Raw genomic sequence first — 25,132 nt, 5'->3', positions numbered from 1 at the left:
TCTATTTTTAGCATTATTGTGTTTAATGATTCCATAGACATGCCAGATTCACAACGATAATTATTCATAAATACTTACATACAGCTGTGTATATACTTACTTTCCATCTCCTTCTCACCTCTGTTTATACCCACCCCCCCCCCCCCCTCTCCCCCTCATCTTTTTACATACTTTCTAGTTCGAAATCAAAGTTTGAACAGACTTGATTCAAATTTATGACATTCAGAATTTAATGAAACACATAGATTCAATTCAAAACAAATAATAAAAAAAAAAACTCCGAAGGATATTCAGTGATACACCATTACCCTTACGTCTAAGAACTAGGTCCATATACTTTTGAAGTTATGACAACATTTCAGAAAATTAACCTTGGTTAAGACTTCGATATTGATTCCCCCAACATGGTCTAGTTCATTGACTCTATATGACATTTGACCTTAATCATGTGACTTGAAACTCGGGCAGGATATTCAGTAACACTTAATTACCCCTATATGTCCAAGTTTCATGAACTAGGTCCATATACTTTCTAAGTAATGATGGCATTTACAAAACTTAACCTTGGTTAAGATTTCAATGTTGACGACGCCGCCGTCGCCGTCGGAAAAGCGGCGCCTATAGTCTCGCTCTGCTGTGCAGCCGAGACAAAAAAAAGCTTATTTATACTTAGAAATATAAATTTGACACCTTTTCTGAAATGTGACTTTTTGGCATATATATATACACAAATTAAGCAAATCTTCAGACATTACGGGAGAGGAGGGCATCATAGAATTGAGCATATATTAAGTTTTAAATCATTTATCTCAAGATCAAATATTCTCCCAATTTCCTTACTTCATAATGTTCAATTATCTGTTTTTATGCATTCCTATTGTAACAACCTTTTGCCTAATAATTTTGATATTCTTTCAAACCAACATAGATAAACATAATACTAGAAATTTAGCTGATACTCGTGCAATATATGGTCATTATTCTTTCTCAAACAATATTTGTATTTATATACATGTAGGGGTCCCATTATTATTTGGAATAAGCTCCCTCAAAATATCAAACAGTGCAAAACTGTACAAAGCCTTAAAAGACATTTGAAAATCCACTTAATGCAGAAATTATATTACTAATAGTATACTGATATAGAATCAATTATATTCATGTTATGTTTGTTTGTTCTGTATTTCCAGACTTCATTTGTTTTTACTGTGTTGTTTTGTGTTATTTTCATGATAATTAATTTAAAAGTTCTTCGTTACTTTCTGTGATCCTTCGACTATTCTCAAATATTCTTTTTTATGTTAAAATGTATTTTATTTGAAATATCCATATTTCTTGATTTGTATGTTTTTATGAAGATTTTGGTAAATAAAGTTTCGATTTCAATTTAAAGTGAATAATAACGCGTGACTGATATTTTGATATCATCATGTTCATATTGGAAAAAAAAAACATAATGTGACATAGTGTGAACATGAAAATGTACAAATTTTATGTTAAGCAAAGTGATTTTATATTTTGATCTTCTTCATAGGAGACAACAGAATATACTCTACATAGATTTATAGCTTATCATTCTCATATAGGCTTATGATCAAATTCAGAAACTAATAGAAAAGTTCGCTATGCCAACAATTGATTATATATTTATATACAGCTTATCATATCTCATATAGGCTTATGATCAAATTCAGAAACTAATAGAAAAGTTCGCTATGCCAACAATTACGGCACATATATACAGCTTATCATATGTCATATAGGCTTATGATCAAATTCCAAAACTAAAATTCGCTGAGCCAAACATTTATGACTCATCGCTTGAATAGTCATTAACTGATAAATAACATTTTAAAAAATATGGTAATGGATATGAACATTCTACGATAACTATTAGAATATGAAATATATATATGTATACAATGTATCGATTAATTCATTAAAATTCATTTTTCCTGACCATCGCTATCAGAATACCAGCCCACCTGAATAGTCATTAACTGACAAATAACATTTTAAAAAATATGGTAATGGATATGAACATTCTACGATAACTATTAGAATATGAAATATATATATGTATACAATGTATCAATTAAATCATTAAAATTCATTTAGCCTGACCATCGCTATCAGAATAACAGCCAATGTGACACATGTAACAGTATCCCGTTTATGTGATTTGTTCAACTGATAACCTATAATGTATATTCAGTTAGAGGGCGCACTCATGCTGAGTAATAAAATACCCTTCCTACCTGTAAAAAATCTCTAACTCCTCTCTGTTGTTCGAGTCAAGTAAAACCACTTAACAACCCAACCACAACATGAAACAACAGAGAGTGAACATAATCAAAATGTACAAATTTTACACAGTCACTAAGCAGTAAAAAAGTACATTGTTTAAGTCTGTCACTCTAACAACAAGCTGTTTAAATTTGTATGTAATTGTTTAAACTTTATAAACAACTTCTTTTAAAAAATTTAAACGATAGTTATTTGAGTGATGGGCTTAAACAACGTGCTTACAATTTGAAACAGCGTTTTTTTTTTTTTTACAGCAGTATGTCATTTTGGAGCTTTTTTACAAAGTGATTACACGTTCACATTGTATTTACAAAGTGATTACACCTTCACATTGCATTATTCATTATTAGTAGGAGATAACAAGGGGTCATCATCATATGCATTATAATGATCAAATTCAATAGAAAAGTTCGTTGCGCCTAACAACCTATTAAATTATGAAGTCATATTATTTGATGAAATAGACATGAGAACTAAATATCCGACGCTTTAAGGAAATATGTTGATGTCCATATACTGTACATTACTGTACACGATAACTACGAGAATATTAACAAAACAAATTTGAATCAGATACATGGCTATGACTCAAGGATATGGTTGCTTACAAACACACATACATGAAATCGTTGGCCTATGTTGGTCTCTCAATCCGGTGGAGTGGGTTAGATGACAAGTCAGAGCGCTAGTGCCCTTTTATACGATATTATTATCAGGTCCCTCGGAGAGGACCTTAAGCCGTCGGTTCACTGGTTGATTACTAACAACCAACCAATCGCACTTTCTCCACAGTCCAGTATAAAAATCCTCACCAACATGTTTTGTATATATACACCCAAAATTATTTACAAAATATAGATCAATACAGTAATGAAGGGGTACTCAGGCTGAGAGTGACAAACAAAAAACTGAAAATTTTATCAGCATTGCGTTACTTTGGTGACACTGTTATAAGATTGGTTACTGCTTTGACGGTAATATCATCATTGTTGAAACATATTTTACACACATACATTGTGATGTCCGTTAATGAAATAAGAAAAGGGAAAGTTAGGACCACACGACATCAGCCCACCTATCACTGGTCATTGCATGAATAGAGCTGTTTTCACAGAACATCGATAAACTTACGTATTGATTAGTTTGTTTTATCAGATTTTGATGAAATTTTCAGCGTTTTGCCATTTTATACTATGGAGTACATCATAATATATATTCTGATTTTACTATTTTCAGACAGGAGAACCCATTTTTAAAGGAATTTTACTGATAGTTCTATAGCATGCGTGACTAGTCTGTGTATTCCTACGAATGTCACATGATGGATCCTACCATTGGAATAAGATATCGTGAAATTAGAATAAACAATAGAATATGGAACCATGGAGGTAAAACAGGATAGCTGGGTGAATACATATTACACAATATTGGGCTGTGATACCATATGGTGTGAGACAATCTGGATTACAGTGATACCTTGATGAAATATAACTTCTTGTGACAAGCAAAGGCGAGCATGTCTGGGGAGAGGGAAACCAAGTAACACCACCCATATTTCAATGTCATATCAAGTGCATTGAACTCAACTCTTTCCTTCAGGTTCAGACCATCAAGATCATAGAGCCTGATCACGACGCTATTATTCTTCTTATCAACACTCGCTACATACACCCTGTCCTTCTCATCCACGGCAGCATACAGGTAGACATCCTCTGGAGCGTGTAGAGACTCACCAGCATTCCCATCCCTGTCATAGACCGTCACAACGCTTGGATCGTCCAAACATGGACTCGTGACGATCAAACCCGTCCTGGTGGTAGATGCCTGCCACGTATCGTGCTTTGTTTGAACAGTGTGTTTAAGAGTGGATCCTGACGGGTCATAGATATAGACTTGTTTTCCATAGTTAGTAATGATGATTTCATCTGATGGACTTCTGTTAACTTTGAGAAGATATCCACTGTCTCTCACGTGGATTGTTGCTTTCCTGGAGCCAAGGGGAGAGTAGATGTAGGCTTCCGTATAAGAACAAGTGGACACGCATAACGACCCGTCCCGTTGCAAAACCAGATCATAACATTCCATGTCACTAAAGGGTGTGTTTCTATACCGCTGGTTTCCACCATTTGAATCAATGATATCAATAACTTGTGCATTCCACCCATACCCGATAGCGACAGTGCTATTGGAGTGCCGTGCCATACCTTGCATCGCTTCCCGTAGATCAACACACTGAATGACATCCATCTTGTGATCTGATCCCGAGATGCTCCCGAGGTCAAGACGAGTATCGTCTGCTGGTTTGAACCTCTTCTCCTGTGCTTTCTTCTTAATAGCTTCCGCAGAAGTGCGATCAGTAACCTCCTTCAGCATGGTATCCAGCTCCTCACAGAGCAAGATATGAGCAGATAGAGTGTCTGTCTCAAGATGACCCAGTCTGTCATTATCTACCAAAGTAATTGAACTACAAATACTCTTGATCCTCTGTCGACATTTTGACTTCAAGACGTCGAGGTCGTCATCAAAACTACGTTCTAAGGCATTTATTTGCTCGGTGAGATTTCGAAGATTTTCATCCAGCTGTTTGGCCTTGATGCTGTAGGCTTGTCTGGCATCATCTAGTAGTGTCTGCACTGCAGTGTGTACCTCATTACGTTGTATTTCTATGTTCTGAATGTTCTTCTCCAGCTCTGCTTTCTTGTCGGCACATCGCTGAGCAAGGTCTGTCACCTACAGAATGAAAGTGTGATATGTAAAAACAGCGAGTTAGATCTGGAAATATTCCATAAAGGCGTATTATAAGAAATACTAAAACAGAATGACATACGATTTTCTGAATAAGCTTGAAGAGAGACAACAGATAATTACAAAATTGTACGTCATATTTAAACAATAACGGTAATAATCATCAATGTAATTCAACATAAAGAATAAAGAACTGGATTAAATGCAACAACGTTTTACATACTTAAAACAGAGTAGATTAGACTTCTTTTTAATTTCTTCGGAGCTCCTTTCACTTGTTCAGAAAGTTCGCATATTTTCAGGTTATCGCACAGATCATTCTTTAGTTTGTCTAAGTCTCAACTTGAATAAGATAAAAAGAGGTCCTGGTTTTTGGAAATTCAACAATTCTCTATTGAAAAGTGATGAATTTGTTTCTAATATCAAAAAAGTAATAAACGATACGACTATATTTTATGCGAGAGACGAAGTAAAATTTGATGAAAATGATCGAATAGTAGGTGATTGTGAATTCAATATAAACGATCAGTTATTTTTCGAAACTTTAATGATGATAATACGAGGAGAAGCAATATCACATGCCTCCTTTGTAAAAAAAACAAAATATAAACAGAGAAAAAGACTTAGAAAAAAAAATTGAAGAGCGTGAAAGAAAACTGGTGATTACCGACACCGACGATAAAATATCTGGATATAAAAAATATTTGGATCAAATTGATAAAGCAAAATCAGAACTGGAAACATTTTGTTTAAAATCTAATAAACATGATGAAGGAATTGCGATTCGATCTCGGATTAAGTGGATGGAGTTTGGTGAAAAGCCTTCTAAATTCTTTTGAAATTTAGAAAAACAAATTGCATTAATAAAGAAATACGTCAGTTATCCACTGAAAATGGTGATAATTTAGAAATGCAAAGTGACATAATCAATGAAATATTTAATTTTTACTCTAATCTTTATGCGGAAAAGGAAACCAACGTAAGCAACTTGGAATTATTATTAAATTTTCCTGGTATTCCTAAGGTGTCCCCTAAAATGTCGTCCTTATTGGAGGGTCCTTTGAATGTTGATGAGGTCCTTTCCGTTTTAAAGCTCATGAAAAATAGTAAATCGCCCGGACAGGATAGTTTTACCGTAGAATTGTATCGTTATTTTTGGGAAGATATCAAACTTTTTTTGGTTAGATCATTAAATTATGCGTATTTTTTCAGGACATATGTCTAATTCACAAAAAATGGGAATAATTACTTTAATTCCGAAAGGAAAAAAACCCAGACACTTGTTAAGAAATTGGCGACCTATCTCCCTATTAAATGTTGTCTATAAAATAGCGTCCAGTTGTATAGCAAACAGACTCAAATGTGCTCTGTCTTTTTTAATTCATCAAAACCAAACTGTTTTTTTTTATGGTCGCTTCATAGGTGAAAACATTCGTTTATTGTATGACACATTACTTTACAGTGAATTACATGATATAGCTGGCATGCTTCTGGTTGTTGATTTTGAAAAAGCTTTCGATTCTGTATCACATAATTTTCTTTTCAATGTCCTGGATTTTTTTCGCTTCGGTCCATCCATTAAAAGGCGGATAAAATTGTTCTATGCAGACGCAACCTCTTGTGTGTTAGTTAACGGACATTGTACAAATAGGTTTAATATAGGAAGAGGGTGTCGTCAAGGAGATCCTTTATCTCCCTATCTTTTTTTGTTAGTAAGTGAGATTCTTGGTATTTTGATTCGACACTCAGACAAACTAGAGGGAATGCATATTAATGGAAAACACTTAAAGTGTTACAATATGCAGATGATACCCTTTTGACACTCAATGGTTCAGAACAAGATTTAAAATGTGCCCTTGATACACTTGATGAATTTGAAAAAAAATATCCAACCTCAAAATTAACATAACTAAAACCCAGGTGATATGGATTGGGAAGAATAGAACTTTCAAAAAAGAGATTTTACACGAGTACAAACTGAACTGGATTTCGGAAGGATATTTTAGGTACCTAGGTATAAACTTTTCAGTTGAATTATCAGGAATGGTTGATTACAATTATCAAGAAAAGTTTAAAGAAATAAAACGTCATATGGCGGTATGGCGAAAAAGATCTTTGACTCCCTTAGGGAGGGTAACCATTGTTAAATCTATATTTATACCGAAATTGAATTACTTGTTTTTATCTTTTCCAGAACCAAAATTAGAAATTATGAATGATATTCACCGATGTTTTTACGACTTTATATGGGAAGGCAAACCTGATAAAATAAGTAGGAAACAAATGTGTCAATCGTATAGTGAGGGTGGTGTTAGGATGACTGATATTTTTATCCATTCCAAATCATTAAAAATGTCATGGATAAGAAGGTTTATTTCTTGTTCTGAAAATTTTACTTTTCACATGTTTCAATTATTTTTGCCTGCACCATATACATCTTTTCAATTATTCATGGGGGCTGAGCATTATAAATCACTTGCTATATCAATGAATAACCCATTTTGGGCACAGGTATTGTTGGCCTTTTCAGATCTTTTCCGCCTTATTGTTGATGACGTTGCATGTCAAGCCCTTTGGAATAATCCAAAAATTAAAATGAATAATAATGGAATATTTTATAGGTCTTGGTGTGCTAATGGGGTGCGTTTTGTTAATGATATTTTGGGAACAGATGGAAAATTTCTCTCATATTTTGATTTTCAACGCAAATACAATGCACATGTCAATTTTTATTCAACTGCAGATGTCAACATGAGATGGTTTCAGTTCAAAATAGTGAATAGAATTATTTATATGAAAAATGATTTGTTACGATTTAAATTGGTTACAGATAACTTATGTACTTTTTGTTATAATGATAAAGAAACTGTTATGCATATTTTTTGTTCTTGTGCCCACACAAACGAAATATGGTCTCAACTCGAAATTTGTTTTTCTCGTAAAAATTTGCATATCAAAATTTCAAACCAGAATAAACTATTCGGTTTTTACGGAAACAATGGTGCTCTTAATTATATTTTTATAATCGTTAGAAAAGAAATTTTTGCAGCAAAATGCAAACACTGTCTTCCAGTTTTCGACCATATTTTGTCTGAAATAAAGCCTTATTATGGTATGGAAAAGTATATATATAAAACAAATCTGAAAGAGAAGAAATTCATAAAAAGGTGGTCATCTTTTACTTTATTACATTAAGTCTCTCAGATATCATTCTAAAATACATATATATATATATATATCTTGTATGGATTTTCTCTTTCCTTTGCACTTTGATCTTTGATTTTGCTTTTTTTATACAAATGTTACGATAATTTTATGGAATATTGTATTGTAAATGTTCAACTTGTGTGTCATATACTGTGTTAATTATTCAATCATGTATTGTCAAAAAATATGTATTATAGTGATTTCAATAAAGGACCCATGTGGAAGGGTTAAAAAAAAAACATTTTACATACTGATTATGGTATTGCAAAGTATTATTCATCCTTGTCAATCTGTATTTAACACCATCTATTATTGTTGTCATTCTATTTATCAATATTCATGTCTATGATTATAAGTATTATTATTTTTGTTATTATAATTATTATTATCATTAATATTTCATTGTCATTAATATTATTTTTTTTCAATCTTTAAAGTCCAGTTACTGTTCTTAATATCTTATATACCTTAATATTGTGATTATAAGTATTATTGTTGTCACCATCATAATCATTATTAAACCTGGTATGATCTTTGGTGTTTATTCTTATTAATTAATTTTCATCATCGACATCAATGATCACCCTCAGTATTTATAACCATGTTTAATCTACCTATTATGTTGGGCAACATACTGTCCACTATGTTGGGTAAAGTTTGTTTGTAAAGAAATATATACATGCCTATATATTCTGGGCAATTATTATCTAATTGAGCAAATTTATTACCGAATTATTAGTTTTTGTTACCCAATTTGGACAGATTTTAACCAATAGTAGTATGGATAGTATGTTTCGCAGTGATGGTTAAAAATTTGGCCTTTTTTGCCTAAACTTTTTATGAGTGTACGCTTTCAAAATATTGCCTACATTTTTTATACACTTTTTTACCTCACATTACTTGTTTAAATATTTTTTAAGCGTTTAAACAGCTAAGTTTGATTATTAATATTTGATTATCAAAAAAGTCTGGTTGTTTAAACTTCTAAACAACTACTGTAAGGTTCAAATAGTGCACAGTGTTATATAGATTTTAAACAGCGTTTTTACTGTGATAATTATGAATACAATTACCTTCTGTCGCAACTCCTGCTCAAAGTTAACCTGGTTCTTGATTTTGTGATTTTGATGATCAACGAGTATGCACTTGTGACAGACATGGACCTTACAATCCTCACAAAACATATCTTTGTTTTCTTGTTTGTGGATGGAACACTTCTCGAATAAATGACCAATGCTGACCTTTCCTTCGACGACATCATCCATGGATACAATCTCATGACCTTCGAAGACAACTGTAAGATGTCGATGACAATGTAAGCACTCATCACACATGTAATAATTACATGTTCTGCAGAATGACACAGCGTCTTCCAGAGACTTGCAAGCGGTACATTTCTGGCACATCTCAAGGACAGCATTCATCCCTCCGCACTTGGCGTGAAAATCGTCTACGCATCCGTTGATGGCGACATTGAGGCGGAGATCATCGACACGGTTGGCGGACAACTCGGTGATCTCCCTGCAGAGAGGACAGACCATGTGATCAAGGTCCTGGTGGGTTAGATCGTATTTCTTGAGGCATCGCCTACAAAATGTGTGTCCACATGAAGTTAAGATTGTCGCCTCGACAAATATATCAAGACATAATGGACATATCAGGTTCGGTGAAGAGCTTGATGATCCACACTTCTCAGCCATCGCTAAATTGATTTACAAACACGAGATCTAAATTCCTAAATGTCTGTCAGGACTTATGTATATTGAAACGTCAAGTTCGTGATACAACGCAATGGTCCAGCTTCATACTGTTGTTGTACTTCAATACAAATTCAACTACAAGTCAAACACACCCACTTTGAACATCCTATAACAATAGAACTGGGTATTCCCAGCTACCTTTGAACTTGACTGCGTGTTATGTATTTATTCATCGATAGAGGGGGTGTCATTATCAAATTAGGCATTTTTGTCTTCATATGCAAAATCCCAAAATGGATTATTTGATATTTCCAATATTGGATGTGCATCTCTATTTCTCTATCAATAAGAAGATATTTCATTCGGCTACCTTTCTTGAATTTTCGAATTTTCCTTTATTAAAAGAGAGTATGCCTTTTCAGTGTAACTCATTTACAGATATTATTATGCAAAAAACCAAAGAGTCAATTTTCCGTGTTTTTCCCTTCATATGCATAAGTCCCAGAATGGATGATTTGATATTTCCAATGTTTTATGCATCTCTTTTTCTCTATCAAGAAAATATTTCATTAGGTTACCCGACTTCAATGTTCCAATTTTCCTTTACAGACAGAATCTGTTTTCATCATTTAGATATCTGATTATGTAAAAAAGTAGGTAATTTTTCCACAATTTTTGTCTACATGTGTAAAAATCTCATCATGGATGATTTGATATTTTCAATATTGTAATGCATCTCTATTTCTCGATCAAGAAGAGATTATGTTGGGGTACCTGACTAAATGTTCCATATTTTGAGAGATCTTTATTCGGTAACAAGAACAAAAATCTTTAAAGGAAAGTTCTGATTCTGTTTGTCGATATTGTTTTGTGACATTGTGGTTTTATGCTCTTTTTTTAATTGTTTGAATAAAAGGAAATCATTCAGTAATGTTTGTGTTGGGATAATTTAAAAAATGTTTGTATCTTTCTCTCATCTCTGATTCTCGCTCAGGTTTCATCTCATGTACTCCTGATCCACTCTTCTCATATTCTCTCCCAACTCCCCCCCCCCCCCCCCCACTCTCTCCATCTCTTTATTTTTTTCTGTGTTTATTTTTCTTTTTTTCATTCTGTTTTATTATAGGAAAGATATTTTTCTCAATGTTTATTGTTGTCTGTCATTGTTGTTCTTTCTTTCCTTTTAAAGTTTTTCTTTGTCTGTTCGGGGGGGGGGGGGTAGTACTTTCTTTGTATATTTTTCTAGCTTTATTTCTTAATACCTTAGTAATAGTGGCTCCCGTTCCTTGTCCACTATTCCTTCTCAAAGGTTAGTGAACCCCACCACAAAACGCTTCATGCCGAGTGTTGAATATAGACAACAACACTACAATACGCAGCGAGCCCAGAGAAACAAACTTTATTGAATTTGAAAGTTTATCAAATCAATTCATTATTAGATATCTAAAAAAAATGGCAGGACTTGAACATTCTAAATACATTTCATGTTTATTTTGGTAGGATTCACTGACTTTGGAGCTCCACTGTAACATTGTTAAGATAAATGACAAAGATTCTCATTAACATGGTCAAGAGATGAATAGAATCACTACTTAACTGTTTCTATAGTAGGCCCTATCAGTATCCGAGTAATTGTGATTTATTGTCAATTATTTTGATACGATTCCATGATGAAAAAAAAACTTAAATCACCAAGAACATATTACGCACATAGTGTACCCGAAGTAATGCCGCCGTTTAATAAGTTGGAATAGCGCCATCATACACAGTTTTGAAACCAGTCTTACTTTCTTGAAAATTATTTCGAAAAACCGATATTATTGTTGTGATGTTTCTTTCCTACTACTACCTTCTTTTAATTTTTGCTCCATTATTTTTTCTAATTTCTTACCTTTTTTCTTTAATTCTTTCTCCCTTTCTTTCACCCCCCCCCCTCTCTCTCTCTCCCATTCTATTTCTTTCCTTTCTCCCTCTGGGTGTTCGTACATGACCCATTTTTAATAGTTATTTATAAATCAGTGTCCACCAAGAGTTCTTCCTTATCTTAAATGTACAGTTAATTTTGATGATATTTTTAATAAAGGTTATTTCATGCGTATGTCAGTCGAGATAAATGTGCTGTTTTGAATATATGTATATAGATCAAGGAAAACATTATAATCTTATTTCATTTTCATTGTGATCATCGCGTGCGTTCAAAAGCAATTTATATTTCAATTATCCTTCAAATCTTTCTCTGCTTATCATCACCATACTTATTAACGATGGTTATGCCTTAACAACTATTATCATCACCGTCATCATCATCATCATCATTACCATCATCACCAACATCGTCGTCGTCATCACCATCTTGACCACCACCATATGCCACCTTCGACATCATCATCGTATTCGTCATCATCACCATCATCATCTTCGTCGTCATCATCATCATCATCAGCAGCATCATCACTATCCTAAACTCTATCAACACCACCATCATCATCATTACATCGTCACCATCGCTATCATCTTCACCACCACTATTATTATCATTATCAACATAAATACCACCACGACAACACTACCTTCATAATGATAGTAATAATAATCATCGTCATTGCAACCACCACCCCTATCATCACCACCACCACCACCATCATCATCACCACCATCATCCTCATAGTCACCGTCGTTACCATCCCCACCACCCCTATCACCACCACGGCTACCATCATTTGAATAATCTTCATCACCACCATCATCATCATCTATCATAGTAATCATTACGATCATCATTATCATCACTATCATCACCATCATCAACATGTATCGCCATAATCATTGTCATCATTATCATTATTATCATCATCATCACCATCATCATCATTACCATCATCATCATCTTCATCATCATCATCATCATGTATCGTCATAATCATTGCCATCATTATTATCATCATCATCATCATCATCATCGTTACCATCATCATCATCATCATCATCATTACCATCATCATCATCATCATCATTACCATCATTATCTTCATCACTATCACCATCATCATATATCGTCATAATCAATGCCATCATCATCATTACCATCATCATCATCATCATTATCATCATCATCACCATCATCACATCGTCTATCATAATCACCATCACATTCGTCGCTATGACGCTTATATCACATACCCATGTACCGTAAGCCGTCATTAGCAAATTTAACACAATGTTTTTCTAGCTTTGTTTAAATATATATATATATATATATACATATAAACATATATATATATATATATATATATATATATATATATATATATATATATATATATATATATATATATATATATGTATATATATACCTTAGTAATAGTGACTCCCGTCCCTTGTCCACTATTCCTTCTCAAAAGTTAGTGAACCCCACCAAAAAATAAATGCATTTTTTTCATGCTGAGTGTTGAATATACACATCAGCACTACAATCTAAATACATATTATGTTCTTTTTGGAGGGGTTCACTAACTTTGGAGTTCCACTGTAACACTGGCTACAGCGCTTCTCAACTTTTTTTTACTTGAGGACCACTGTGATTCTCAGAATTTTTTCGAGGCCCACCAACCAAAATTTGTAGAAAACGTCAATTTTGATGAAAAAAAATGTTTCGTGAAATTTGAACACAAATCTCTAAAGCACATTCGAAACAAACAGTTTGAGAACTAATCTGTATCGCAAATGTCCGGTAAATGGGCGACAATTAACTACATTCACAAAATGCATGTACACGAGGTTCACATCAAAGTTAGATCGAAACCATCATAGTGTGCATGTGTAGGCTTTGGAACATACATGATACCTAAGCGTGTTTTAGTTTTGTTTGACCCACGTAGACCGATCGGACCATGGAAGTAGTTTTCTACCTCCATGATCGGGCATATGTTCGGACTCGTCTGTGAAATATAGGCCCTACTATAGTTTTCCCCTATTTTTCCCCCTCCATCTTAAGTTTCTCGCGGCCCATCGGTTGAGAAGCGCTGGTCTGTCAGTGAATAGATGACAAAGATTCTCATTAACATGGTCAAGAGATGAATATAATTTTTACTAAATTTTTTGCTATAGTAGGCCCTATCAGTATCCGAGTAATTATGATTTATTTTCAATTATCTTATTACAATTCGATAATGAAAAAAAAATTATCATCAAGAACAGATATCGCACTCTCAACCATAAACGACCTTGTATTAAGTGTACCCGAAGTAATGTCGCCGTTCAAGAAGTTTGAATAGCGCCATCATACACAGTTTTGAAACCAGTCTTTCTTTCTTGATAATTATTTCGAAAAACCGATATTATCGTTTTGTTGTTTCTTTCCTACACTTCTTTTAATCTTTGCTCCTTTATTTTTCTGATTTCTTATCTTTTTTTCTTTAATTCTTTCTCCCTTTTATCCCTTTCTTTCACCCCCCCCCCCCCTCTCTCTCTCTCCCATTCTACTTATTTCCTTTCTCCCTCTGGGTGTTTGTACATGGCCCATTTTAATAATAATTTCTAAATCAAAATGTCCACCTAAAGTTCTTCCTTATCTTGAATATTTATCTCTTCCATTTTAATTTCCCGTACATGTCAGGTCATTCGAGATAAATGTGCTCTTTTGAATATATGTATAGATCAAGGAAAACATTATAATCTTATTTTATTTCCATTCTGATTATCGCGTGCGTCAAAAAACAATTTTTATCTCAATTATCCTCCTTCAAATCTATATCTGCTTATCATCACCATGTGTATTAACGATGGTTATTCCGTTATAACTATCATCATCACCTCATCATTTCCACTATCATCATCATCGTCATCGTCGTCATCATCATCTTTACCACCATCTTCATCACCACGTGCCACTATCATCGTCGTCGTCGTCATCACCACCATCATCATCATTAATACTATCATCATCGTTACATCATCATCGCTATCATCTTCACCACCATCATTATTAAAATTATCACCATTAATACCACAAGGACCAACATTACCTTCATCATCATCATCATAATATTCATCATCGTCACCATCACTACCGCCACGGCTACCATCATTTGAATAATCTTCATCACAATCATCATCATCATCATCATCTATCATAATAATTACCATCACATTCGTCGCTATGACGCTTATATCACATACCCATGTACCGTAAGCCGTCACTAGCAAATTTAACACAAATGTATTCGAGATGACACCCCCCCCCCCTACCTCAACCCTTTTTCTTATTACTAGAAACTCTCAGAATTCGTGTTGATGTCTCAGTGATTATCTATTAAAACTATTCTACCAGAATATGATAGTGTCGACTATACATGTATTTTTTTTCAACCGAAATTAGTGATAAGCAGTTCTTGGTTTTTAAGTAAATCATCTTCATATTCCACTCTCTTCTCGCCCCCCCCCTCTCTCTCACACACCGAATACCCCCCCCCCCTCCTTCACTCTTTGGCAAGCACTCTATGTAGTTAGTATTCAACAAGTTCAAAGTTTGAAAAGACTTGATTCAATTTTATTATATTTAAGATTTAATGAAAAAAGAAATCCATAGATTCAATTCAAAGGGAATAATAGCTATATGCTTGACTTGCTCGATATACTTCAATTCTAATCAAATATACATTGGTCGTTTTTAGATAGCAAACTCTAGATTGTCCTCTCGGAATAATATTCCCTCGTTTTCTATCTTCACCATTTAAATATCTCATAAAATAATCGGATATCCATTTGTTTATATTTTTTCTATTTTGGGTTTGCTAAATGCTTTCTAATACATATAGGCATAAGAGAATAAAACAATCGAATATCAAAATGTAGCCTATGAATAATGTAATGTAGTAAAATGATTTGCAGCTTTAGGCCCCTTTTTTCTGTAATGGTGATTCTCAGTTGATTTAAATAAACAATATATTTATTCTACAGTCAGCATATTAAGAGATAAGATATTTTTATATTATAAAGTTCGTACTAATCTATACCTATACGATTTCCATAAGTCTAACAGGGTCCCGTAACACAAAGGTTAGCGATTGATCGCAGGCTTGGTATTCATGATTAATCGTACATTGTAGTCAATTCAATCAATCGTAGAGATATTCATCTAAGATGGTTGTTACGGTTCGTGTAACAGGCCAGGCCCCAGAAGTGCATTTCAAAACATGAAGCACATTTGCTCTATTTTCATGTTGAACTAACTAGGTGAGATAATGGTTAGCGATTAATCGCTAAATGAAATAGCCTATCAAGATCATCGTTGCATGCGTATTTTGCTCACTAGACTGAATAGGAACCAATCAGAATTGTTCTTTCAAATTTGTGTTACGGGGCCCTGATGTCACTGGTTATGCATTCAAAATAAAGTCATCTCATAGCTACGCATAGTCACTAATATTGATGCATTCATGGCATCAGGAAACATATATTATAAAATGATAAAAAACCTTATACCGACATTATAAAACTATAAATGTTGTAATCAATTCAAATCAAAATACTCTTTCCCCAAGGATAAACAGAGTCGTTTAAAACATAAGTCATAACTATAACATTTTATAAACAAAAGAATCTCATAGACTAACCTCTGAGAGGGCAGTAATTCAATGGCATGCATTTCTAAAATATAAATCGTGATATTTACACAAGAAAAAAAATCATTTATACATTAAATTCTAAGTACAGTGAAATGTTATTTAAAAAAAATAACCACAGATCGACCTGGAGTTGGCCCCCTTAATACGTTAAAGGTGATACCTTGGTCTCTAGAATTATTGCGTAAAAAGGTTCTATTCAGAACGTTTATTTAAGGCTGTTTTCATGATCCTAAAATCGCAATCGCAGAATTTCGTCGTTTGGGGCTTGTACTAAAAAAGCTAGTTGTTATTTTTATTTTCCATATATACAATTATCTATTTTTACTTGATTAAACTTCTATTTTGAATTTCGAAATAAGGTTTTGTTTTGTTATTTTTTACACCAATTTGTTAGGTGAAAATGCGGGATAAGGATTGCATAAATATTCTTTTAAAACTGCTCAAATTTAGCAGTTTTGATGGGTGTCAAATTCTGGGATCTGAAGTGATCGTTGTTACATGCTTGAATGTAGAGAGAGAAATCTATCTGTATGAATTTTCTCTAAATAATTCTTAGAAAGCCTCTACACCTTAATATAACGATAATTCAAGATTTGTAATTATACTTTACACCGCATACAATACATTCATATATGCAATATTAAGTATATAATAATTGAGATATTTATACACGCATATATTGGAAAATGAATATAGATTATATATTCACATCTCCACCTGTTCACTAATTTATACGAATTACCATTACAATGCTTCCATTCCCTTTCAAAGGGATTTATGACAAAAGAAGAATAAGAAATATTTTTTCACATGTCTCGTAAACATTCTAAAACAAAGAAAATCAAAACCGTATATTTTCAAGACTACTCTTAAACAAAAAGAGACATTTTTACCAGGAAATATTTGGGTTTTTTTAATAACTGGTTATCAGCGGTTGGCATATCTTTCCCTCTTGGAGAAGATCACATAATTATCAAAAACAAAATGCAAGAAACGTCTAGAAGGTCCGAAAGAAGTCATCTTATCATTCCATCACCAAAGTTAATTCAACTGAATAATATACAAATAGTGAATAGGCATGAGTATGGTGGTATACGAAACTTTCGCATGATGTGAAAGCAAAATGGTCTAATACTGTGTAGAGTGTAGTCTTTCTGCTTATTTTCCGTTTATTCCCCTAATGCGCTGTAAATATTTTCATTAGTAAGTATGATAGTAATTATCTTGATTTATTTGAAATTACATTTGCTAATTGCTTTATTATATTTTCAATAAACACTTAGTTATATTTTTATCTTTAAGTTAGTAAATGATAATTACAATAATAAGCACGGTAGGCCTGTTTGTTGCAGACTAAATGGTATATTCAAAACTCGTAAAATTGGTGCAAAGTAACGTATAATTTTTACACTTCATTAATTGATTCATTTTATTTATCACTTGTATCACTTGTATATTGTCGTATTAAATACTAAAATTTTCATATTTTATCCAGCTTCTGGCTGCGAAACATACTTTTTTTTTCTACGAATTAAATTTTTATTGTATCTGTATCACATTAACTGACTTTGTCATTAGGAAAAGGTTTCATATCGTAAGTAATATACATGAAGTATTGAATATCGAAACCTGTTAAAGTAGATTTGTAGCAGGGTGAAAGCACGTCAGTTTCCATACTACATGGTGTGATATAACGTGGATTACAGTGATACTTTGATGAAATATAACTTCTTGTTACAAGCAAAGGCGAGCATGTCTGGGGAGAGGGAAACCAAGTAACACCAATAACTATCCAATGTCATATCTAGTGCATTGAACTCAACTCTTTCCCTCATGTTCAGACCATCAAGATCATAGAGTCTGATCACTACGCTACTATTCTTCTTATCAACACTCGCTACATACACCCTGTCCTGCTCATCCACGGCAGCATACAGGTGGACATCCTCTGGAGCTTGTAGAGACTCACCAGCATTCCCATCCCTGTCATAGACCGTCACCACGCTTGGATCGTCAAAACATGAACTGGTGACAATCAAACCCGTCCTGGTGGTAGATGCCTGATACGCACTGTGCTTTGTTTGAACAGTGTGTTTAAGAGTGGATCCCGTCGGGTCATACATATAGACTTGTTTTCCATAGTTAGTAATGATGATTTCATCTGTTGGACTCCTGTTAACTCCGAGATAATATCCATTGCCTCTCACGTGGATTGTAGCTTTCCTGGAGCCAAGGGGAGAATAGATGTGGGCTTCTGTTTTACCAGTAGACACGCATAACCTCCCGTCCCGTTGCAAGACCAGATCACAACATTTCATGTCACTTAAGGGTGTGTTACTATACTGCTGCTTACCACCATTTGAATCAATGATATCAATACCTTGTGCACTCCCCCCATACCCGATAGCGACAGTGCTTTGCGAGTACCGGGCCATACCTTGCACCCCTTCCCGTAGATCAACACACTGAATGACTTCCATCTTGGGATCTGATCCTGAGATACTCCCGAGGTCAAGACGAGTACAGTCCGCTGGTTTGAACCTCTTCTCCTGTGCTTTCTTCTTAATAGCTTCCGCAGAAGTGTGACGGGAAACCTCCTTCAGCATGGCATCCAGCTCCTCACAGAGCAAGATATGAGCAGATAGAGTGTCTGTCTCAAGATGACCCAGTCTGTCATTATCTACCAAAGTAATTGAGCTACAAATACTCTTGATCCTCTGTCGATCTTTTGACTTCAAGACGTCGAGGTCGTCATCAAAACTACGTTCTAAGGCATTTATTTGGTCGGTAAGACTTCGAAGATTTTCTTCCAGCTCCTTGGCCTTGATGCTGTAGGCTTGTCTGACATCATCTAGTAGTGTTTGCACTGCAGTGTGTACCTCATGACGTTGTATTTCTATGTTCTGAATGTTCTTCTCTAGCTCTGCTTTCTTGTCAGCGCAGCGTTGGGCAAGTCCTGTCACCTATATGAATTGAAAGTGTGATAAGTAAACACAGCGAGTTAGATTTGGATCATTAAAGGATAAAACAACAAATTATATACGAAACGAAAGTAAATCACACAGAATAACAGACAATATTCTGAATAAGCTTGAAAGGAGACCACATATATCCATAAATTGCATTTCACATTGAAACAATAACGATAGTAAGCATCACTGTAATTCACATAAAGACTAAAGAACAACTGGATTAGATGCAACAGTTATAATATTGATGATGGTATTACAAATGATAATCATTATCATTGTGTAATCAACAGCATCCATTATTATCATATTAATGATTATCATTATTATAGTTTTTATTAAAAATAGTATTATTAGTAGTAATTAGTGGTGGTATAGACGGATCTAGGGGGGCCGGGGGGCCCGCCCCCCCCCCCCTATTGGCGGAGCAAAAAAAAAAGAAATAAGGGGGAAAGAAAGAAAAAAAGGAAAAAGAAGGGAAAAGAATAAAGAAAAAAGAAGGGAGAACATAAAAGGAGGAAGGCGAGTGAATAAAATAAGATGAGGGGAAAAAATATTTCATGCCACTGTACAGTATAAATTTTTCGCTCGTGCTTCGCGCTCGCATTGCCTTTTAGGTGATTTATATATCTTGCTCAATATGGAGCTTAAATATCAAATTTTGTAGTCAATATACAAAACATATTTCAGCTCGGATATTCAAACTTTCATTATTTTGTAACATTTACAAATTGATTTTTTTAAAAGTGCTCTGTAAGAATTTGTTTTATCTTCTGAATATTAACATTTTCTGCTCGCGCTGCGCGCTCGCAAAATTTGATTTGTCAGGTACCTATTATTTTCCTGCATTCCATAAAGTTTTCAAATATCCCTATTCAGGTCAAATTGTCAAAACGTAATAGCTAGCGCTGCACGCTCGCATGTTGATTGGTGATTTGATTTGTATATCTCAATATTAATTCTATAACAAACTACTAAAAATCCCCATGACAGTTTATCAAAAATATGATGACATAATGTTCTTAGAATGTCCCTGTCCTATGTCAAAACTCAAAGTAATAATAATGAAACATATCAGAGCTTTTTTTAACTGTGATTCATATCCACCTCATATTTTTCCTACAAAGTGCTTGAAATACAGAGCTTAAATTGACCTTTTTTCAGATTGGAATATCAAATACTTTAAGCTCGAGGTTCGCACTCGCTTTATTGATTTTCATGATGAAAAAGGGTATTTAGAATGCCCAGATTCTCGGTCGAAATCTGAAACACGCGCAAGCATGTTTATTCAGATACGCAGCTTGTTCTCTATTTCAATCATTATGAGCCTATATATCCAGTGTCAGATCAGAATATCAAAAATTTTCTGCTCACCCTTTGCACTCGCATTATTAATGTAGGAAGATATCATGTTATACCCATTTTTTCATGATTTACAAAACATGAAGAGAGTGTCACGTTTTTAAGTTTAAAATCTAATTTTTCTTTCCTCTCGTTCTTCGCGCTCGCATCGATTGTTTGGTTATAATACTTATACCATTCATGATTACAAAAAATACATAGAACCTTAATTTTTTATGCCGGAACGTCAACAAATTTCAGCTCGCGCTCGCATAATGTAATCATTGAAATATGGATATGGCTAAAAATGGCTCGCAATATTTATCTAGTTACATACGCATCTTCTTCAAGTTTACAAACACTGCTCAGAATGTTCAATTGAATTTTCAGGACAAAATACATGAAATTTCAAAATTGTTAACTCGCACTTCGCGCTCACATTATTTTAATAGGGCTTATGAAATTATTACATAAGAATAAAGCTAAGAAATTACTGTTATGGGACATGGGCGTTTTGCCCCCCCCAAAAAAAAAAAAAAAAAAAAAAAAAATCACAATCACGATCACGATCACGATCACGAAAAAAAGAGAAAAGGAAAGGGAAAAGGGTGAAACATCATTATTTTCCAAATATTATGTTCAAATCTATCAAGAACTTGAATTTTTGTAATGAAAATGCCAAAAAATTTTGCTCGCTCGTAACTTCTTATATCAATTTTACGAGATACGCCATTTCAAGCCCCCTCAATTTTTTTGGCTCATTAAGCCACTAGGACAACCCCTTCAAAGAAACAATCAACTTAGAGCGACCTATCGGGGAAAATATGGGTGAAAAAAAATTCGGGCCCCCCCCCCCTATTGGCAGAGGCTGGATCCGCCCCTGGTGGTAGTAGTAGTAGAAGTAGTAGTAGTAGTAGTAGTAGTGGTAGAAGTAGAAGTAGTAGTAGTAGTAGTAGTAGTAGCAGCAGCAATAGTAGTAGTAGTAGTAATAGTAGTAGTAGTAGTAGTAAAAGTAGTAGTAGTAGTAGTAGTAGTAGTAGTAGAAGTAGTAGTAGTAGTAGTAATAATAGTAGTAGTAGTAGTAGTAGTAGTAGTAGTAGTAGTAGTAGTAGTAGAAGTAGTAGTAGTAGTAGTAGTAGTAGTAGTAGTAGTAGTAGTAGTAGTAGTAGTAGTAGAAGTAGTAGTAGTAGTAGTAGTAGTAGTAGTAGTAGTATCAGTAGTAATAGTAGTAGTAGTAGTAGTAGTAGTAGTAGTAGTAGTAGTAGTAGTAGTAGTACTACTACTACTAGTAGTAGTAGTAGTACTGGTAGTAGTAGTAGTAGTAGTAGTAGTAGTAGTAGTAGTAGTAGTAGCAGTAGCAGTAGTAGTAGTAGTAGTAGTAGTAGTAGTAGAAGTAGTAGTAGTAGTAGTAGTAGAAGTAGTAGTAGTAGTTGTAGTAGTAGTAGTACTACTACTACTAGTAGTAGTACTAGGAGTAGTAGTAGTAGTAGTTGTAGTAGTAGTAGTAGTAGTAGTAGTAGTAGTCCAATTATTTTCATTATCATCGTCCTCACAATCATAATCATTATCAAAAACTATAATTGCTCTTTATTATTTTCGATATCAAAGATCACCCTCAATATTTGATATCAGTGTATAACCATACTAAATCTACCTTTTATACGCAGTAAAAATGCTGTTTGAAATTTATATGCAACGCTGTTGAACCTTACAGTACTAATTTAAATAATTTAATCTCTAAAACCGCAAAGTTTGAGTTTGAACATTTAATTCTCAATCTAACTTTCAATAGAAAATAGCCCTGTATAAAATGTGTGTATAAAATGCTGTTTATTGTTCTATACAATGGTGTTCAACCCTACAAGTAGTTGTTTAAATAGAATACGCAAGTGTTTAAAAAATATTAATAAGCAAAGTTTAAATTTGATATTTGAATTTGATGTGTTGGCTCAGTTGGTAGAGCGTCCGTCTCACAACCGGGAGGTCGGGGGTTCAAACCCCGGCCGCGTCAGACCAAAAGACGTAAAAAGATGGGATTTGCTGCTACCCTGTTTAGCGTTCAACAATTAAAGGGATAGAGCCTCGTCGATCTGGCGCTGCACAGCGGCCGCCGGGCCCACGATCAATTGGGCAAAGCAAATTTTCGGAGTACTTCATTTCATGTCTATTTCGAACAATAAATTATGGATTTATTTATATTTGATTCTCAAAAAAAAAATAAGCAAGGTTGTTTAAACTTCTAAACAACTACTGTAAGGTTCAAAATCAAATAGTAAACAGCGATACGGATTTTTAAACAGTTTTTGCTGTGATGATTATGAATAAATTTACCTTCCGTCGCAACTCCTGCTCAAAGTCAACCTGGTTCTTGATTTTGTGATTTTGATGATCAACGAGTGCGCACTTTTGACAGACATGGACCTTACAATCCTCACAAAACATATCTTTGTTTTCTTGTTTGTGGATGGAACACTTCTCGAATAAATGACCAATGCTGACCTTTTCTTCGATGACATCATCCATTGATACGATCTCATGACCGTCAAACAACGTGGTAAGATGTTGATGGCAATGTAAGCACTCATCACACATAAAACAATTACATGTTCTGCAGAATGATACAGCGTCTTTCAGAGACTTGCAAGCGGTGCATTTCTGGCACATCTCAAGGACAGCATTCATCCCTCCACACTTGGCGTGGTAATCGTCTACGCATCCGTTGATGGAGACATTGAGGCGGAGATCATCGACACGGTTGGCGGACAACTTGGTGATCTCCCTGCAGAGAGGACAGACCATGTGATCAAGGTCCTGGTGGGTTAGATCGTATTTCTTGAGGCATCGCCTACAAAATGTGTGTCCACATGATGTTAAGATTGTCGCCTCGACAAATATATCAAGACATAATGGACATATCAGGTTCGGTGAAGAGCTTGATGCTTTCTCTGATCCACACTTCTCAGCCATCGCTAAATAAAGAGATCTAATTGAAATCCAACCACAAGAACTATCACATTACATCGAAGCCAACTGTGCATTTCGATACAAATTACTCGTAGTGCTACAATGGTAAAAGCACATTATTGTGAATTGAAGTAGGAACTTTCTATTAAAAGAACTGGGTATTCCCACCTACCTTTGAACTTGACAGCGTTATGTATGCATAATTCCATCGAAAGAGGGAGATGTTTTCATTCGGCTTATATACAACAATGATCTAAAAGCCTCGTATCACTTTTTGGTTACAAACAATGGTAAAAACACACCATTGTGCAGTAGAAACTTCCTATAAATAGAACAGGGTATAATAATTATACTGATAGTCTAATGCTGGTTCCATGTGACTACCTGATGGCAGTTCTTCCACTACAAACTCCTGTCAGTTTTATCAATTACAAAGTTTGATTAGTCAGAATGTAGATATTCCTATTTTCAATTGGTTATCCAAATATTCGAGATTTATCGATCTGTGCTGGCCTTGGAATTGTTTGACTGAAGCAACACAGTCAAAAAGCTGTTAAAAACCTTTATATATACCACGCTGTTTTGCTATATCAACTTGTATATACAGTAGTTGTTTGGACGGTGATTAAAGTCTTAAACGATATTGCTAAATCAAGCATGTTTCCTTAAAACGTTTAGCAAGTAATTAAGGGTTCTTATAGTAAACAGCGTTGTATTAAAAAAACTTATTTTTTTTACTGACTGTGAAGGACATGGTTGGATCATAAATATGGACTCTGGGCGCTTTAATATTTAGTTAAAATCAAACAATATTTCAATGAAGGGTATGATTTGGAAAATTTGTCACGCGATAATACCTGGAAAAGAAGATCTTTTGAAATGTTTATATCATTTTCACTCTTTTTCATTCACCAACCAGTCACCTCCTCCTCGTTCCTTACATCCTCCTTTCATGCGTCAGTTAATTGTTAAATTCCAGTTCCCTATAGCACCCCCATTTAAAGAGGGTAATCTAGTTCTCAACTCTTTTTTTTCTTTTCTTTTTCTTTTTTTTATTTATGTTTTTATTGATAAATCATCAACATACAAATCATTTACATCAAATTCCACTATAAAAGTTACATTAAAAAAATCAAAGATAAATCACAATATATACAAAAGATTGGAGTGATCGGGGAAAACAAAACAACAAGGAGAAAGCGGAGTACATGTATATCATTTCATTAAAACAATATCATATTTTTACATGAGCAAGAACCCCTAGAATGCACTG

At 34.2% G+C, this 25,132-nt stretch overlaps 3 protein-coding genes across 4 annotated transcripts; all 3 read right to left on the bottom strand.

Moving 5' to 3' along the window:
• Window positions 1-2,557: 2,557 nt before the first annotated feature.
• Window positions 2,558-10,103, bottom strand: LOC129276130 (tripartite motif-containing protein 2-like). Of its 2 annotated transcripts, none has more exons than XM_064109522.1 (2): window positions 9,333-10,103; window positions 2,558-5,037 (listed from the first exon to the last, which is right to left on the bottom strand). In XM_064109522.1, exons 1-2 carry the CDS (start codon window positions 9,957-9,959, stop codon window positions 3,772-3,774), a joined length of 1,893 nt encoding a protein of 630 aa, XP_063965592.1. In that variant the 5' UTR covers window positions 9,960-10,103; the 3' UTR covers window positions 2,558-3,771. The 2 variants fall into 2 exon arrangements, with proteins under 2 accessions (XP_063965592.1, XP_063965593.1); XM_064109523.1 differs by having other exon boundaries at window positions 9,501-10,103.
• A 4,641-nt stretch (window positions 10,104-14,744) lies between these two features.
• LOC135156593 (prostatic spermine-binding protein-like) lies at window positions 14,745-15,092 on the bottom strand. Its single transcript, XM_064109158.1, has one exon. It carries the CDS (start codon window positions 15,090-15,092, stop codon window positions 14,745-14,747), a length of 348 nt encoding a protein of 115 aa, XP_063965228.1.
• A 2,974-nt stretch (window positions 15,093-18,066) lies between these two features.
• Window positions 18,067-23,955, bottom strand: LOC135156641 (E3 ubiquitin-protein ligase TRIM45-like). The gene is made up of 2 exons (XM_064109493.1): window positions 23,227-23,955; window positions 18,067-19,548 (listed from the first exon to the last, which is right to left on the bottom strand). The coding sequence occupies exons 1-2, from the start codon at window positions 23,860-23,862 to the stop codon at window positions 18,286-18,288; spliced, it is 1,899 nt and encodes a 632-aa protein (XP_063965563.1). The 5' UTR covers window positions 23,863-23,955; the 3' UTR covers window positions 18,067-18,285.
• Window positions 23,956-25,132: the final 1,177 nt, after the last annotated feature.

The sequence above is a fragment of the Lytechinus pictus genome, chromosome 14, assembly GCF_037042905.1.
Source record: "Lytechinus pictus isolate F3 Inbred chromosome 14, Lp3.0, whole genome shotgun sequence".
Lineage (NCBI taxonomy): Eukaryota > Metazoa > Echinodermata > Echinoidea > Temnopleuroida > Toxopneustidae > Lytechinus > Lytechinus pictus.
This window is presented reverse-complemented; position numbering and strand designations above follow the sequence as displayed.